The sequence below is a fragment of the Teleopsis dalmanni genome, chromosome 2 (genome assembly GCF_002237135.1).
Source record: "Teleopsis dalmanni isolate 2A chromosome 2, ASM223713v2, whole genome shotgun sequence".
Lineage (NCBI taxonomy): Eukaryota > Metazoa > Arthropoda > Insecta > Diptera > Diopsidae > Teleopsis > Teleopsis dalmanni.
Window position 1 is genome coordinate 163,587,476 of NC_051847.1, and position 15,771 is coordinate 163,603,246.

Sequence of the window (15,771 nt, forward strand, 5' to 3'; positions counted from 1 at the left end):
CTTCTACACTATTTGTGATATCATATTTCTTATGTACAATTTTGCTCAATATGGTGTTCAAATAGATTGCAAGCTGAGATGAATTCCCAAATTATCATTTAAACCTAGAATTGTTTTAAAATACGTTGACGATATTTTCACCATTGGGTCAAAAGATAAAATCCTTGAATTCCTACAGTTATTAAATTCATTTCACAATCGCATACAATTCACTGTTGAACATGAATTTAATGGAAAACTTCCCTACCTAGATTTATTAATATCTGAGAAAAATAATCGAGAACTAGCAATTGACTGGTACCAGAAAGATGTATTCTCAGGTAAAATTCTTAACTATTTATCACACCACCCACGACAACAAAAAATGAATGTGATTTACAACCTTTTTTTCCGCATATTTTCTATAAGTGACAAAGAATTTTACGTTACTAACATTAATAAAGCTTTCAACATTTTGTCTGATAATAACTATCCTCGCAAAATGATTGTTAGTCAACTACATCGAGTACGTCAACATTTTCAACTTTCAAGAACTAATCACCATGTGCAGAGTATACAAATTCCTATGATTAGAAGATCGATGATATATATAAATGACCTATCAGTTAAAATTGCTAAGATTATCGAAAGGAAAGTAGACAATTTAAAAATATCCTTTAAACCATTTGCACAAATTCAAACAACTATATATACCAAACTGAAAGATCGTATTGAAACGAACAACATTATTAATTGCATCTATGAAATTCCATGCACTGGAACTGATAATAATGGTCAAAAATGTGAACTCTGCTATATTGGCCAAACAAAAAATCAATTACATAAAAGAATAAGTCAACATAAAAATAGTCTAAAACAAATTAATCCGGATAAACAATCAGCTTTAGTCTCACACTTTCTTGATGTAAATCATTACCCAGATTTTACTTCAGTGAAAGTCATTGATACTGAACCTTCCTTGTCTCGACGTCTTACCCTAGAGTCCTTACATATAATGACTAAACCCACATATAATTTGCGGCGAGATATAGAAAATATTTCTGTTGTTTACTGTGCATTGCTAGAAAAATCATTCTTAAGATAAACTGATTGTATATTCTCCGTTGTAATTATTTAAAACATTTGTCAAAAATATTTTTTATATACAAACTTTATTCTATTCAGTTGTTTTAAAATTTTTTCCCTGATGATGGTTTTAAAAAACCGAAACGTCGGAAATAAATATTAAATAAGTAAAATAATAAGAAAAATTTTTTATTAAAAAACCAAATTACAAAATCTGACTGATAGCCCAACACTCATTTATAATAAAACTGACTTTAAGCTTCAAATTTGGCAGAGCACAAGCTTAAGTCTTGATATTTTCAGTCTCAAAAATTTATTTACGAATAAATAAATATGAGAAATAATTCCCAGAACACTGTTGGTGACTATTTGGTAATATTCGTAACAGCCGTGTGGTCAGACAAAAGTTCAATTAATCGAAAATTAATTAAAATATTTGTTGTTGCAATTCAGTACTATTTGATACCTCTCTATTAATAATTTATTAAATTTTTAGGCTGACCAATATTAAAAATGAAACGTGTTTTTAATTTAACGGCTATTACTGCGTTATCAACTTTTCTAAGTTTCTTGACTTCCTCAAATAATAATTAAAATAATAATAAAAATCTAAACAACTAAAGTAGTAAAATTTTTGTTATTATATTTTATTGGTGTTTACTTTTTTTAATATTTAATTACAAAAATAATTTTATAAATTTCCTGAGGCTCTTATGACTCTGGCATTATACTTTCTAAATGAGTAATTATTTTTGCGTTCATTGATTATAGTTCTATACAGAAAATATAAAACTTCATATTGTAGTTGTATTATTTAAGATACGTCATATAACGGTTATAACTTATAAGTCAACGAGATCTGTAATTTATGTTGTTATTTTTGTTTTAACCCACGGGGATTGTATAGTCCCATTGGGAGGTGGTGAACGGCACTTGGTCGTCGAAATTTACGAGTGATTCCGGTTCGTAGATCCGACCAGTCTTTGAACCATCTGTAATTTAAAGGGTGAACTACTATTCTTCAGAATACAGGACTACTATTCTTTGAAGTACTATAACTTAAAACTTGTCTTATTTATCACTTCGACTGGACAATCTCTAAGACCCATATATTATGTAGTTCGTGTTAAAGCAGAACGATATGTTTGCTCAGCTATAATTGTTAATTTAAATTGTAATAAAACAATTAAATATATCGCAATTGTTGAAATTGTCTGGAATAAATCTTATTATATATATACATTAAGACTGAAAAGTTTTCGGAAATTCTCATTTAAAATTCGCGCGCTGTATATTTTTCGATATTTTAAGTTTATGTAGTTTGGCAGCACTGTCCTTAATTACTATGCCAAAAATGAGCGCGATCTGTCAGACAGTTCGCTTACGGCAGCTGTTGAAACCAGTTCACCTCAGTAGTGCGTTGCGAAATGTCTTCGACGGTCGTACGACCGTCCTGAAAGGCTTTGTACCACTCATAAACTTGAGTTTTCGATAAAACTGATTCCCCATAAGCCTTTTGTAGCATTCGCAACGATTCTGCACACGAAATTTCGTTCGAAACACAAAATTTGATGCAAACTCTTTGTTCAATATTTTTTTCCATTGTTTTTTTCGCAACGCACTACTGAGGTGAACTGGTTTCAACAGCTGCCGTAAACGAACTGTCTGACAGATAGCGCTCATTTTTGGCATAGTAATTGTCCTTAATTGCTGCCAAACTACATAAACTTAAAATATCGAAAAATATACAGCGCGCGAATTTTAAATGAGAATTTCCGAAAACTTTTCGGTCTTAATGTATATTCATTAATGCATATTTTGATAATATTACCGCTGATATAAGTTCACGATTAATTACGCTATAGCCTTGTAAGCTGACCACTGGCGGATTTAATTCTATTGCTAATATAAAATAATCGATTTCTTGTTGTGCATGAATGTCAATACGCAAAAGATCTATTTTAAGTAGAGTATTTTGTATGCCATGGGCGATTACCGATGTAGCGCTATTAGCACAATCACAAACAATGAATAGCAAACATGCACAATATATTGTCAGCACGATTAATCCCAAAACTTTGAAGGAAAAACCAGAATCAAATATTTCTGATAAAGATCCATATGCTCCAATTATTATATTGATAGACCTAATACATAAAAATTTAAATAATAATTAGTATGTTTATTAGAAACATATACACAAATTTATACACACATAAAGAGTAGATATGTGGAATAAGTACGGGCATAGGCGTTACCGAAGGTTTGAAAAATTTCACTTAAATTTAACCACAGGAGCCTGTACTGTGTTATTAAGGTGGATGTACATTCAACTTTAATATCCTTGAAATTAAGACAAATAGTTCATATAAAAATAATAAAAATCAATGGTATTTAATAGAGCATACTCTTTTAAAACAAGCCGATAAACTGTGAGATGCTCTCTTAATAGCCCTCGAGTTGATGTAAAATAGAGCTGCATTCATATTGATCATTGTGATTATATGAAAATAAGCTATTGTATGCCAAAGCAAGAAACCTTAAAACAAATTAATATAAATACTATTATTTTTCTACCTAGTTACTGAATTTATTTACCATCAAGTAATCGACTGAGACTATAAAGGAACATGACAGCTAGTAATACACAACCAATGAAGAGCACAATGATAAGAAAATTAAGTTTCGGGAAGGTGAGCGTTGTGCCAGTCACGCGATAATAACGAACCTTTAAAGTAAAAAATGGAATCGGTATATATACTACAATCACAGTATAATAATATTAAAATATTAAATATATTATATATTGATTTAAACAAACTTTAACATATAAACGGTACTACCTGAAAAGAACCCCACATAGTTTTGTAGTGTGCAACTTGATTAGCGACACCCCAGCCGACATATGGTATCCAAAAATGCGGCACGAGGAATATAACAAAAATCACACCATAAATGTACTCATCAAATTCTTCAGTGGTTTGTATGAATTTAACACGTTCATAGCCAACTCGTAGTACCAATGATGAGGTAAATATATATAGAAAAAATGCATAAATCATCTCGTAGGACTTCCAGCTAAAAGTCACAATACCAGGTGCCGAGCGTACTACTGGCATAACTCCCAGAATAACGAATAGCTTAAGTAGCAATTGATGATCGCGATAGAACTACCCGAAAAATATACTTGGATTAATGGATATTATCAGTTCATATTACATTAGTAGTTGTACTTGATCATAAATGTCTGCAGTTGTTCCATTGCTCGACTTCAACTGATTACGTGTATCCCTGTTCCGATTTCGTTCCAATAATTCCGGATTTTTGAAGTTATGAAAAGTAGTCTTTTTGTTTTTATGTGACTTTAAAATGTAATTCATGTCCTCTTGCAGCATTGTGGATTGAAGAGCCTCTTCGAATTCTGACTCCGCGATGGATATCATTTTACCGAAAACAGTTTGAGCTCCTTATACTTTCAATCATAAATACTTACTGATGTGTTTTCATGAATGAATTTAGATTAAATTTTTGTAATTGTTAAATCATTAAATTGTGATTAACTCTAATAGGCGTTTCCATAACTGAATATTTTATAGTTCATAAATATTCGTGTGTAGGCCATCCTTTTATCTATTGTAAAGTGTTTGTCAAAGTAATTAATTGTCTACCAAAGAAGTTACACTCACTTTTATAATTTAATTTCAAACAGTCGTTTTAATACCACAAAAATGTCAGTTAAGAAAATTTAATATTAAATAATTAAATTATCTATGAAATAAAATAAAAAATGAGTTTAATCTATAAACCTACATTATTTCATTTAAAATGCCAACTTTAATATTCGAAATCTCATTAAGGAATACCACTTAGTGATATTAAAACCTTTACATTTTTTAATACTTTTTGACTGATCAGACATAAAGAGACACAACTCCCTTCAAACCACCTTTAAGGAATAAATTGAGAGTATGATTCTAGGTCTTGAACCGCAAAAATAAATGACTAAAATACCATTTCAGTAATTTTGGATGGAAATGGGAGATCAATAGAGGTAATATTTCGCAAACAAACTTTATATAAGTTAGAAAACAAAGAAATCTGTGCTATAATGGAGAGAATTGCCTCTGGGTGAAGAAGTTGAAGATAAGCAAGGTTGTGGACAAAATTGATTTTAAATTTTGGGTCAAAATGAGTACGATTATACAGAGACGGCAGAGGAGCACTGACTTGGACCTCATTAAAATGAGATTTAATAGGCTAAAAATTAAGAAGACTAGTATTTCATAGCTGGAAGCAAATTAAGCGATACGATGTCCACCTAAATCATGTCAGGAGCGACACAACGAATTTCTTAGCCAGGAAAAATAAAAAATCATCTATATGAGCTACTTTAGAAGTGATTTATTTATATAGAATGGAGTTTGGATGGCACTTAGCATCAGCTCAGTGCTTAACTTGACACAATCAACACGAAAAGTTGAAGAACTTTCCTTTCACATGCCTGAATCAATTCCATATAGTGGGATATAATTCTAAACCAGATTAGGTAAACATAAAAAAAAGGTAGATCCATTGCTTTTATTTCTTAAGTATTATATATTCCAAGTAATCTTTAAGTTGTTTGCACATACGGGACTATTGTAACTCGTTCGAATACCAGCGGCTACAGAACTATATTGAAATAAATGGTGAACATTAAATACAGATAATATTTAATCTTGAATAAAGAAAAGTAGAGTTTCATGTGTTCGTCTCTTACAAATGTGCTCCCATTAAATTATTCTTACATACATATATAATAATAATATCAAAAAAGCCTGTTTTTAAGGGCAGTATACATAGAACAAATAATCACTTTGTCTCTAATAATATTTATATAAATAAAAACATGTTTGTATTTAATAGATTCAGATATCTTTAATTAATCCATAACAAATCTATAAATAAAATATGAATATAGGTTTTCGTTATAAAGGCATGAATAGATTACTGTTGGACACTGTTGGATTGATCGGTGATATGTTTGTTTTTAGGCTTTTCCTTTATCCAAACTAAATTTGAATTGAATTAGTATCAGAAGATAAATAGTGATTGTTCCAATGCTCTAAAATAGTATGAAAGTGAAAAGTTTAAGTTCCTATTAAAAATTAAAATAAATTTATAAAAAAAGTCATTAATGAATTAAAATTATATGTACTCTAAACTTCTATAATACGTTCTAATTCCACAAACATTTTCCCGAAAAAGTTAATATCTCTTTTAATTGGTTAATTTTAGCAAGCAACATTAAACCAGTCATACTTTCTCGTATTTTTTCTATTTCTCTTACTTGATTTTTATATTATCTAGATCTATATATATATAAATATATACATACCGATGTCAGAAGTTCCCGATTTACATTGACATAACCCTTTAAGCTTACGATAGCTGGATTCATTTCAATAGCAATAATAAAATGATCAATTTCATTTTTAGTCTCTCTATCGCAATGTTCTAAATCTATAGACAATAAAGTTTTCTGAACACCCCTAGCAACGCCAAGGGTAGCATTATGAGAGCAATCACAAAATATAAACAATAGCATAGAACAGTAGACTCCATCAACAATCAAACCCAACTCTTTGTATGATATCCGGAATCCTTCTTTGTGATCCATGATTTCAGCAAATGCACCATAAACTGCTATTACAATATTTACGAACCTTAAGACAGAAGAATTAATATGAAATTTAAAATGATATAAAAGTGTATATCTTTATAATAACTTACATAAAAATACAGTAAGTCGAATAGGTTCTTGCATAGGCGTTTCCGAGAGACTGAAGTAATTCGCTTAAATTGAGCCATAGAAAACGATAGTTCGAGATAACTGTGGCTGAGCATTCCTTCGACATATCCTAAAAATGTTTTAAAACAAAAACCATTAATAGATAAAATAAAATTAAAAGAATAATAAAAATAAAAGAAAATAAGTGTAGTTAAACTGATAACTTGAGAGCAATATTTAGTCATTACAATGAAATCGGACATTTTACCGTCAGGAGAGATTGACTAACGATAAGTGTCTCTTCGAAATAGTTTTCGTTATATACCAATATATTGTATTTTATTCAGCTTTATTAAAATTTTTAGAAAGTCATAATCATATATCTTTTTTTATTATATCTTTATATATCTAATTATAATTATAATTATATATCTTTTTGTGGCATATATCTGTATGTATAACCCAGCTATTCAAAACAGATAAACTAACATAATTACCTTACGAAAACAAGTAGCTAACGAATATGAGGCAGCTTTAATTGCTCTTGAGTTAATATACCAGAGAGCGCAGTTCATATTTATCATTGTTATAATATGATAATATGCCAATGTGTGCCATAATGGATAACCTGCAAATATTTTTGAATATGTGAATAAAAAAATGTTTGTTAAATAATTTTTTAATAACCTTCCAACAAAAATGACAATAAGAACAGAAAAATTATAGCACAGAGTAAACATCCTATAGATATGAAAACAATCATTGTTTTGAGATGTGGAAACTGCAATGAAGTTCCTGTGACTTTATAAAATCTAAGCTGAAATAATAAGTTATATTATTAAACCATTTTTAAGTAACTATTTTATTTTATACTTGAAAAGTTCCCCATGATGATTTGTATATAGCAACTTCATTAGCAACGCCCCAGCCAACAAAAGGAATCCAAAAATGTGGTACCAAATATATTACAAATATCACGGCATATATGTATTCATCAAATTGCTTGGTGGTATGTAAAATATGGATTCGTTCGCGACCTATAATAACTACAACAAAGGTCATCAAACACCAGAAAAAAATGGCATAAATGGTAGCCATCGATTTCCAAGAAAACGTTATACGTCCAGGTTGAGACCGTAGTATTGGCATAACGGCAAGAACTCGAAACAGGACTAGTAGTAATTTATGATCTCTGTAAAACTGTCAAGAATATTATGAATAAGTTAATAACTCATATATAATAATTATAGTTAATATATCTATGTTTATAGATGTCTAAATATACTAGTATTTATATAATATTACATTTGGTTTATTTGTATTAACAATTATTGATGACAACTGCATTAAGTAAGTATTAAATAAAATCCTTCCAAAAATCTTTCTATAGGATTATAAAAAATAACACATTTTTTTGTTAATCTAAGGAGTGCTTGAAATTCAATTACTGAGACCTGTACCAACTTCACAAAATGTGGATCGCATAACGTTGTAAGCACACCTCTAATAGTTCTACAATGTCTTGGTGATAGGGGGATTTAGCAAAAATAAATGTAAATGAAAATATATAATAAATAGTATTTTAATATAATCTTAAAGCTTTTCATTTTATATTAATTAATTAATTTTAATCAGTTTTAATATATTTTAAGTACTTGAATATAACATCAGACTCACTTGGTCATGTTCCTCAACTCTGTCACCGTTTCCAGAATCCAACTTCGATCTCAACATGCGCTGAATTTCTCTCTCTTGAGTATTCAAATCCAATGTTTTTAATTTATTGTCGCTCAGTGAACCCAGTTTTGAAAAAGAATTCAACTCCGATTTGAGAAGAGTTCCATCAATTTTTTCGTCCGGTTGCGAGTTAAAATTGTAAATCGAAAACATTTTTATAAGAACTAAAATTTTCCTGGTGTTGAAAGAGTATTTATAATTTTTTTAAACAAACTTTAGTTTTGGATAATATTAAAAACTTTTCAACTGTGAAACTTTTTATTTGCATTAACTTTTAATATTTAATTACATGGATAGACTTGCAAAGGTTAGGAAATATTCAAACATACCCATTTATATTGTTATTGAAGAATTATTCTAACAATTTCATGAAGAACATGTTTAAGTATAAAATTAGAACTAGAATATACTTTGAGTACAAGCTTCTTACGATAGTCTAATGTTTAAAATATTTTTATCAGATTATATAATTTTATAAGTCAATTCTAACTGATGGTGATTTCAGTTGAATATTAAGTTTATGATTTTAATTCATACAATTTTATATAATATCAAAATTTTATGTTGAAGCTATTTGAGTCAGTACACTTGAGCACTTTTACTCTTTCTTCACTCGAGGTATTTTTAAAACCCCTCTTTACCCCTTAACTGTATTATTGTTTATCACTTCATCAGACTAAGCAAGAATTGACCTCAGATCTGCATACCTCCCCGAGGAGCCTGTAACCATTCTGAGATTTGATAACGCGGTGTTGGTAAGTCTGTCAAAGTTTTAATATCTATTTGTGATTATATATTTGGTTTATATTTAAAACTTTTTTCTTGTTGTTTTATTATCGTTCTCTGCCTGGGTATCCATAGCTATAACCTCTATTTTATATTCAACCCATTAAATACTTGGCTAATGTCATTAAAGGGATATTTTCTGCTAGTTGTTTAACATCAATTCTTAGATCACCTCACGCAATGACCATATCTCTGAAAGTTTTATCTTAGTGCTTAGGACATACTACTTACGTTTGCTTAAATCCATGGCGTGGTTTTTTAGTAGTAGAGATAAATGATATATTGAAAAGTTTGGTACTTTAGATTAGGTTCTCATATCAGAGAAAACTAAACAGCCTCTATAGTTATAGCCTCTATAGAAAAAATGATATATTTATATTGTAAACAAGAATATCTTCTATTAAATTATAAAATAAAAAAATAATTTATTTTCTTCTAACTATTATTATTATTATTATTATTTTTTGTATACTATATTTGAAAGAGCTAGATATATTATTATTTAGGTTTATATTAGTTTTATGTGGATTTATAGTACATCTAATTCTAAAATTTATAGGATAGTAATTTTCTTATATAGTTAAAATAAAATTATATTAAATAATAAATAAAAAAATACCTTTAGATAGAGCATTCAACAATTAAGGAATAAATTTAGTGTTGGATTTTCAACTGTTTGACCTAGGCTAGTTGCCATAGTTTTGAAAAAAATAAGTCGTTGGCCACAGACCTCTTGGCAAAAGTTTTCAAGTTTTTGTAAATATTTGTTTTTAAAAGTTTTAACAATTCATTAAATAATATTTAAGTCCATGTTTAAGAAGAAAAATTATATTTTTTTTTTCATAACATTAATTTATGGAATCATATCTTACCAGTATATTTTATTTTATTTCCTGTACCACTGTACTAAAAAACAATACAATTTATTATAAATTACATATTACATATTTATAAATATTACATATTTATATAAATATCACTAATAAGTTACAATGTAATTAGTAGTTCTTAAATAGATTTTGCGAAAATATATTGTAAGAAATTATTACCAATTATTATTACAAATAATAATAAATTAATAATAAATAATAATAAATGTTAATAATCATAAATTTGACCAACATTAATATAATTTATATCAACAAATAGTTAGAGAGGGAAAATAACTCCCTTGTGCGTTCTGATCTAGGCGTAATAAGGATTATTTGTATCTGAATTTATGAACTTAAAGTTCTTTCTTTTTAATTTCCTTGGGTAATGTCTTATTAAGACTAGTTAGGTTATTAGAGTGGTTTAATAACCTAGATATATATATTATTTTCCTAATTTGCCTAATTTTCCTTAATGCCTAATTTTTCTAAATTCTCTTTGATTATATCGATCCTTAGGACTTTGAGAATATACGTATTAATATTTCTTACAAACCCGAGAACCCTGCAAATACTATCGGACTCTGCAGTACTCCATAGTTGCATCGCATATGTCCAGCACGGTTTTATCATTGTAATAATAACATTGTATTTTATTAGATAAATACTAGATAGATAGATACTTCTTCTTTATTTCAAAATTTTTTAACATAAGTAAGTATTATGCATTAAATCTAAAAAAATCGGTTAGAGTTACTTAAATTATATTGAAAAATAAAAAATACGGCAATGACTTGATAGTCATCTGTCGAGGGTGTTGAATTTTTATTAATTTTGGCTTCTAGCTTAAAACTATTCACAATTCAAAATAGTTTTAAGCTATAAGAAAAATTTTATTATCTGGTACAAGTTTTGATTTAGGACCAACAGTTCAATTGGGATCAGAAGTTTTCAGTGTTGCTTATATTAGTTTATTATCTATATGATTTTTTCATGTCTAACTCCAGTCCAGTGTTACTCTCAGATAGTTAACAGAATCTTTTTGGAAATAGTTTGTTCAATAATAGAAAAAGAGTAAACACTAATTTTCCATTTAGTTCCTCCATTTTCCTCCATTTATTTTGATTGCTGCTTCAGCCTAGTTGTGACAGTAAGAGGATTTGAGTGAATGCTGAGTATTGATGTTTGTTTGTTGATAGTTTGTTTTGGTGATACCAGTTATCTTAACCAATTGTAACCTATTAAAGCGACTTGTGGTTATACAATCATGGAAAACCTATCGACTTATCTCTTTATATTACACATTTTTAGAAGACGTGCATTTAGCTCAGTTTTCTATTACGAAAGATTATTTGAGATATTATATAACGTATTTTCGCATTTATTGTAAAACAATTTGCATAGCTGGAATGCAATCTACGTTAGATTGCCAAGTGCAGGCCTCTTTGCGAAATACTATATGTTATATATCGAACAAATTTTTCATTTATTTTTCGGTTTCGTAACTGCAAATCAATTTAATTAGAAATAATTTTTGCAACAAGAATTCAATTCATGAATTTTTTAACACAAAGTATCTGTGTATCTATGTATGTGTGTATCTGTGAGTATCCATTGTTGCGAATGTAGTCACGTGTAGACAACATGGAAAACCTCAATTGACATAAATTTTAATCATTTGATTCAATTTAGCAAATCACAGTCGCAAACGTTACCCAAGACGGCTTGGATTGCGTGCTAAGCCTTAGAATTTGTCTAGAAAATCATAAGAAAAATCGGATTCGGCAAAGTGCATTGGCGATTCAGTTCCTCCGCATAGCAACTGACTCGGTGCCCAACTATTAAATTTATAACATATCAAATAAATATTTACTTAAGTTATTAGTTTTTTTCACTTAAGTGTTGTTATCTTTACTCGATTTACAAGTGTTTTTTTTTGTATTTGTGAAAACTATTGATTGCTGTGAATTCTCGTATGTATGACGCTTTAGTTTTGCTTATATACAATATTACTATATATATTACTTGACATTTGTGGTTCTTAGCCAAAGCTGTGACTACTAATTATATACAAAATATTATTATGAGATTGTAATATGAGTTTGTTTATTATTTTATATTCCATTGCAACATACGGTTTTCAATTTTATGCCATAGACCATATATACTATATATTATCTGGTTTACCCCCCACTCAACTTTTAGTTCGCAGTTCTCCGTAGAATTGTTCAGATACTACCATAAAAGTGTTTTATTTATAGATATAAAGTTATTGTTTATGCATATTTAATAATTATTTCAATGTATCTTATTAATACAAACTATTTAGATGGATTAATTATAGTATTTTGTATTATCTGATGTATTATCTGATGTATCCACTGCCTTTAATTACATGATAATGTAAATGAAGTAAGATAGTACATCTAACATTTTATAAGTGCAAATATGAAATTTAAATAAATAAATAAAAAATATGTATATATATGAATAAAAATAAAAGATCAGTCTGTTATATAATATTTATTTACAGTACATCAGTGTTAGATTTTTTATCACTTTAGTACTAAAACTTTAGTAATCATTATTAGTTTATTAAAAACATTAATATGGGTTGGATATTCATTCAATATACATTGTGACCGAAAGGTTTTCGGAGGTTCTCATTTAAAATTCGCGCGCTGTATATTTTTCGATATTTTAAGTTTATGTAGTTTGCCAGCACTGTCCTTAATTACTATGCCAAAAATGAGCGCGATCTGTCGGACAGTTCGTTTACGGCAGCTGTTGAAACCAGTTCACCTCAGTAGTGCGTTGCGAAAAAAACAATGGAAAAAAATATTGAACAAAGAGTTTGCATCAAATTTTGTTTTTCGAACGAAATTTCGTGTGCAGAATCGTTGCGAATGCTACAAAAGGCTTATGGGGAATCAGTTTTATCGAAAACTCAAGTTTATGAGTGGTACAAAGCCTTTCAGGACTGTCGTACGACCGTCGAAGACATGCCGCGTTCTGGACGACCTTCGACCTCTACCACCGACGAAAACATTGAAAAGGCAAAGGAAATCGTGTTCAAAAATCCTCATGTGAGTGTTAGAGAGATAGCACGAGAGCTAGGCATCGGTCGTGAGATGGCTCGTTTGATTTTGGTGGACAATTTGTGTATGCGACGTGTCAACGCCCGGCTTGTTCCGATTCACCTCAATTTGTTCAACATTATCAACGATTTTAAGGCCAAACATTCAATAAATACCATCGAACAGCCACCGTATTCACCTGATCTTGCACCGTGTGACTTTTTCCTGTTTCCCAACCTCAAATTACCACTCAGAGGAACGCGTTTTGAATCCATAGAAGACGTAAAACAGAATTCGCAGAGGGAACTCAAAGCCATACCGGAAAGCGCCTATAAAAAATGTTTTGATGATTGGAAGAAACGTTGGCATTTGTGTATCGCTTCTAATGGAGCATATTTTGAAGGAGATAAAATAAATATTGATGAAGATTAAGAATTTTGCGTTTTATTTATTTATGACCGGAAACTTTTCGGTCACAATGTATCCATTCAATTCAATATATTATAATGCTTTCGACTGTTAAGTCTACATTTCTTATGGTTTTTAGGGAAGACTTAAATGTAAACTAATATATTTTTTATAATTAAGCCAATTGGTGAATTTATTAATATAATTTTTGGGACTTTCCTTAAAGTTTATTAAAGCGTAAAGGGTAACTAATGAAGATGGGAGCTAACAGGAAAGACCAAAAAATGGTTCTATATTTCCTTTCGACCTATTTATACCATTCCAAATTTAACGTCTGGTATTTTAGAGGTTAGTATTTTGTTAGTTAGTACCAACACCCGGCTATACCCGGCTGCCTACCGGGCATAAGTGAATAAAATTATTATTTTAGATAATTTTCTCACTATTACGATCTTAACAATAAATTGAAATTAAATTTGTGTTCGGTGTAAGTTATATATTCCATATTTATGGTATTACTGATGCTGTAGAAACCACTAAAGAGCAAGTGTTCAACATTCAATATTCTAATGGAGTTCTACCAAATAACAATGTAAATAATGTAGAATATTAAATTCTTAACATACTGTAAATTACCATATTAACTAAATTTATGAAAATTAAATAAATACAAGTATATTATGTGATATTATTAAATTAAAAATTTTTTTCACAGGTTCTCCGGAAGGTATATATTTATTATTGATTGGATCAGAAACAACAGTTCTGGCCTCTAAATATAATTTAAACACGAAAGTATCATTTTGTAAGCTAAAATTCAATTATATTTTAAATATAATAATAATATTTTAAGATTAATATTATTTCAAAAATTATATATTACAGATATCAAATAATGGCGAATATAAAATTAAACTGGACGTTCAGATTGAGGTTGTCTCCAACATATTTTAAAGCTACGATTTTTCGCATGTACCTAGACAAGTAGTAATTTAAAATTTCTGCAAAACTGTTAAAAATATAGTTCTGAATTTAGAACCTAAGTATACTTAGATATAGTTTTCTAAGAATGACAGGTGGGGAAATAAATTGTATTATATTATGATGATTAGACAGACTTGTGTGTTGGCAATTGTTAGAGTTTAAAGCAATAAAACAGAGTCGACTATTTAATTATATATCAGAATCCACCGATTTCGAACAACTACGCCAAGTTCGAAATTTATGCAACAATAACATATTATGGATATAATTTAAATATTATAATTGTACCAATATACTAAATTATTATATATTCACTTTATTTTCTTAAAAATATTTTATTTTAAAATATAGTTCGCAATGTATTCCTACATTTTATTTTTAGTTTAATATATCTATAGAAATATTTAGAATACACTCGATTTTATATATTTATACATATATAATATTATATTTAGTTTCTTTGCATTAACAATTATTAACGAAAGCACCCACCTTACAACACAGACAATGGTTCTAATTTGTAATTCTCAACACTACAATCCTCGAAAAGTCTGGGTATGTTATGAACATAATACCTATTGTTTTATGCGGAATATTGTAAAGCTAATCTTTAAATAGATAAAAAAAGCAATATTATTGAAGAGCTAATAAATAGGTTTCAGAAACCTATATTAACTTTATTAGATTATTTTTTTTTTTTTGATTTTAGAAAATATAATTCCTTCAATGTTGTTGAATGTTGTATCATTCCACAATTAAATAACATTTTATGTTTTGGTTTGTTCCAATGTTTGGCCCGGGCTAGTTACCATAGTTCCGAAGAAAATAAGCCGGTGCATACAATCCACTTAGTCAAAGTTATGAAGTGTATGTCAATATTTGTTTTTAAAAGTTGTAAAAATTAAATAAATTGTTATTAGGTTCAGGTTTAAAAATAAAAAAAAAATTAAAAATGAAATTAAAGTTTGTTTACATATTATGTATATTAGTTTTTATATTTAACAGAACTGAAACCATTGAAGTAAGTCAGTGACATCTGTACGAATTGTATGTACTTATTAATAAAGTACATTTA

The 15,771-nt window shown here is 28.8% G+C and overlaps 2 protein-coding genes across 2 annotated transcripts; both read right to left on the minus strand.

Moving 5' to 3' along the window:
- Positions 1–2,152: 2,152 nt before the first annotated feature.
- On the minus strand, positions 2,153–4,508 carry LOC119677445 (gustatory and odorant receptor 22-like). The gene is made up of 7 exons (XM_038088787.1): positions 4,299–4,508; positions 3,909–4,235; positions 3,664–3,793; positions 3,474–3,604; positions 3,281–3,408; positions 2,897–3,212; positions 2,153–2,279 (listed from the first exon to the last, which is right to left on the minus strand). The coding sequence occupies exons 1-7, from the start codon at positions 4,506–4,508 to the stop codon at positions 2,178–2,180; spliced, it is 1,344 nt and encodes a 447-aa protein (XP_037944715.1). The 3' UTR covers positions 2,153–2,177.
- Positions 4,509–6,052: 1,544 nt separating this feature from the next.
- LOC119677446 (gustatory and odorant receptor 22-like) lies at positions 6,053–8,689 on the minus strand. Its single transcript, XM_038088788.1, has 7 exons — positions 8,513–8,689; positions 7,709–8,035; positions 7,523–7,652; positions 7,333–7,463; positions 6,838–6,965; positions 6,443–6,770; positions 6,053–6,169 (listed from the first exon to the last, which is right to left on the minus strand). Exons 1-7 carry the CDS (start codon positions 8,567–8,569, stop codon positions 6,095–6,097), a joined length of 1,176 nt encoding a protein of 391 aa, XP_037944716.1. The 5' UTR covers positions 8,570–8,689; the 3' UTR covers positions 6,053–6,094.
- Between the last annotated feature and the right edge of the window lie 7,082 nt (positions 8,690–15,771).

Coding starts and splice junctions, on each gene's coding strand:
- LOC119677445 (XM_038088787.1), bottom strand. CDS start 4,508: ATGATATCCATCGCGGAGTCAGAATTCGAAGAGGCTCTTCAATCCACA. Junction 3,605..3,663: donor TCTCAGTCGATTACTTGATG/GTAAATAAATTC, acceptor ATTTGTTTTAAG/GTTTCTTGCTTTGGCATACA. Junction 2,280..2,896: donor ATCGTGAACTTATATCAGCG/GTAATATTATCA, acceptor GATTTATTCCAG/ACAATTTCAACAATTGCGAT.
- LOC119677446 (XM_038088788.1), bottom strand. CDS start 8,569: ATGTTGAGATCGAAGTTGGATTCTGGAAACGGTGACAGAGTTGAGGAA. Junction 7,464..7,522: donor ATTGTCATTTTTGTTGGAAG/GTTATTAAAAAA, acceptor AAATATTTGCAG/GTTATCCATTATGGCACACA. Junction 6,771..6,837: donor TCGACTTACTGTATTTTTAT/GTAAGTTATTAT, acceptor TTCTGTCTTAAG/GTTCGTAAATATTGTAATAG.